Raw genomic sequence first — 1,607 nt, 5'->3', positions numbered from 1 at the left:
CAAAGACAGGACTAGAGGCTATGTCTCCTGACTCCCAAGCATTAGCTCTGGCCACTGGCCTTCAGTGTCTAGGCACTGCTATTAAACACATAATCAATAATTAATAATAATAACTGTCACACCATCTCCAGGAGAAATTAGGGAGGAGAACACAATCTAGTTTCCATTTGCTGTGTGCTGCCCATCCACCAATGAACTCCAGACATCCCTGATGAAGTGACTTGTATTTCATCCCCATGCAGGTGGAGGGTCCAGAAGAAATGACAGGGGGGAATGACACGATTATAATGGAATTCACACTTCTGGGGCTCTTTCACCATCCTGAGCTGCAGCCCCTACTCTTCCTCACCTTCCTCACCATCTACATCATCACCCTGATGGGAAATGCTCTGGTTATCCTTGCCACAGTGTCCGACCCTGTCCTCCACACCCCCATGTACTTCTTCCTCCGGAACTTGGCCTTTCTGGAGATCTGCTACACCTCGGTCACCATCCCCAAGATGCTGGTCAACCTTCTCTTGGAGAAGAAAACCATCTCTTTCTCTGGCTGTGCCACCCAGATGTACTTCTTCCTCCTCTTTGGCACCGCAGTGTGTTACCTCCTGGCCGTCATGTCTTATGACCGCTATGTAGCCATCTGCAACCCTTTGCACTACCCAGCCCTCATGAGCAGAAGGCTCTGCCTCCTGCTGGTCTCAGGATGCTGGCTCATTGGCATGTTTGTGTCCCTTGGGCAAACAGCTCTGATATTCAGCGTTCCCTTCTGCGGCTCCAACGTCATCAACCACTTCTTCTGCGACGTGCCGCCACTGGTGAACCTGCTCTGCCCGGACTCCCGCGTGAATGAAGTGGAGAAAGTTCTAATGAATGTCCTGGTCATCGTCATCCCCTTCGCGCTCATCCTGGCCTCCTATGTTTGCATTGTCACCGCCATCCTGAGGATCCCATCACTGGATGGGAAACAGAAGGCCATCCACACATGTTCCTCCCACCTCATCTCTGTTTCCCTGTTCTACGGCAGTGCTATCTTTAGATACTTGAGACCCAACTCCGGTTACATGTCGGGCATGGATAAACTGCTCTCTCTGCTCTACACGGTGGCACCTGCCCTGCTGAATCCTGTCATCTACAGCCTGAGGAACCAGCAGGTGAAAGCGGCACTGAGAAAAGTAATGGACCGACACACAGCTTCTCAAAACATGTGAATGTGTTTTATTGTGAGCCGCTGGGGATTACAGGCCCGAGTCTGCTCTTGGTTATGCTTGTATAAATCAGGAGTAATGTCAATGGACCTGATTCTCCTCTCCCTCTAGTGTAAATTAGGAGTAATTTCACTGGTGTCAATGTGTCCGATTCTCCTCTCACTCACCCCAGTGTAACTCAAGAGTAACTTCATTAAATTCAATCGACTTGCACACCAGTGCAAATCAAGAGTGACTTCTTTTCAAGGCAATGGAGTTATGCCAGTGTAAACCCGGAGCAACTCCATTAATTTCAATTGAGTTACTTTATTTTAAATCAGAAAGGTTTCTTTTTCAAGCCAGTGGAGTGTAAATTAGGAGTAACTCCAATGAAGTCACTGAGCATTAGTGTAAATATGATGTAAT

The 1,607-nt window shown here is 48.3% G+C and overlaps 1 protein-coding gene across 1 annotated transcript; it reads left to right on the top strand.

Moving 5' to 3' along the window:
* Window positions 1–260: 260 nt before the first annotated feature.
* Window positions 261–1,205, top strand: LOC128846796 (olfactory receptor 10A2-like). Its single transcript, XM_054046035.1, has one exon. It carries the CDS (start codon window positions 261–263, stop codon window positions 1,203–1,205), a length of 945 nt encoding a protein of 314 aa, XP_053902010.1.
* Window positions 1,206–1,607: the final 402 nt, after the last annotated feature.

The sequence above is a fragment of the Malaclemys terrapin genome, chromosome 12, assembly GCF_027887155.1.
Source record: "Malaclemys terrapin pileata isolate rMalTer1 chromosome 12, rMalTer1.hap1, whole genome shotgun sequence".
NCBI classification, from domain to species: domain Eukaryota; kingdom Metazoa; phylum Chordata; order Testudines; family Emydidae; genus Malaclemys; species Malaclemys terrapin.
Note: the sequence above shows the minus strand (reverse complement) of the source record. Positions and strands in the feature narration are given on the sequence as shown.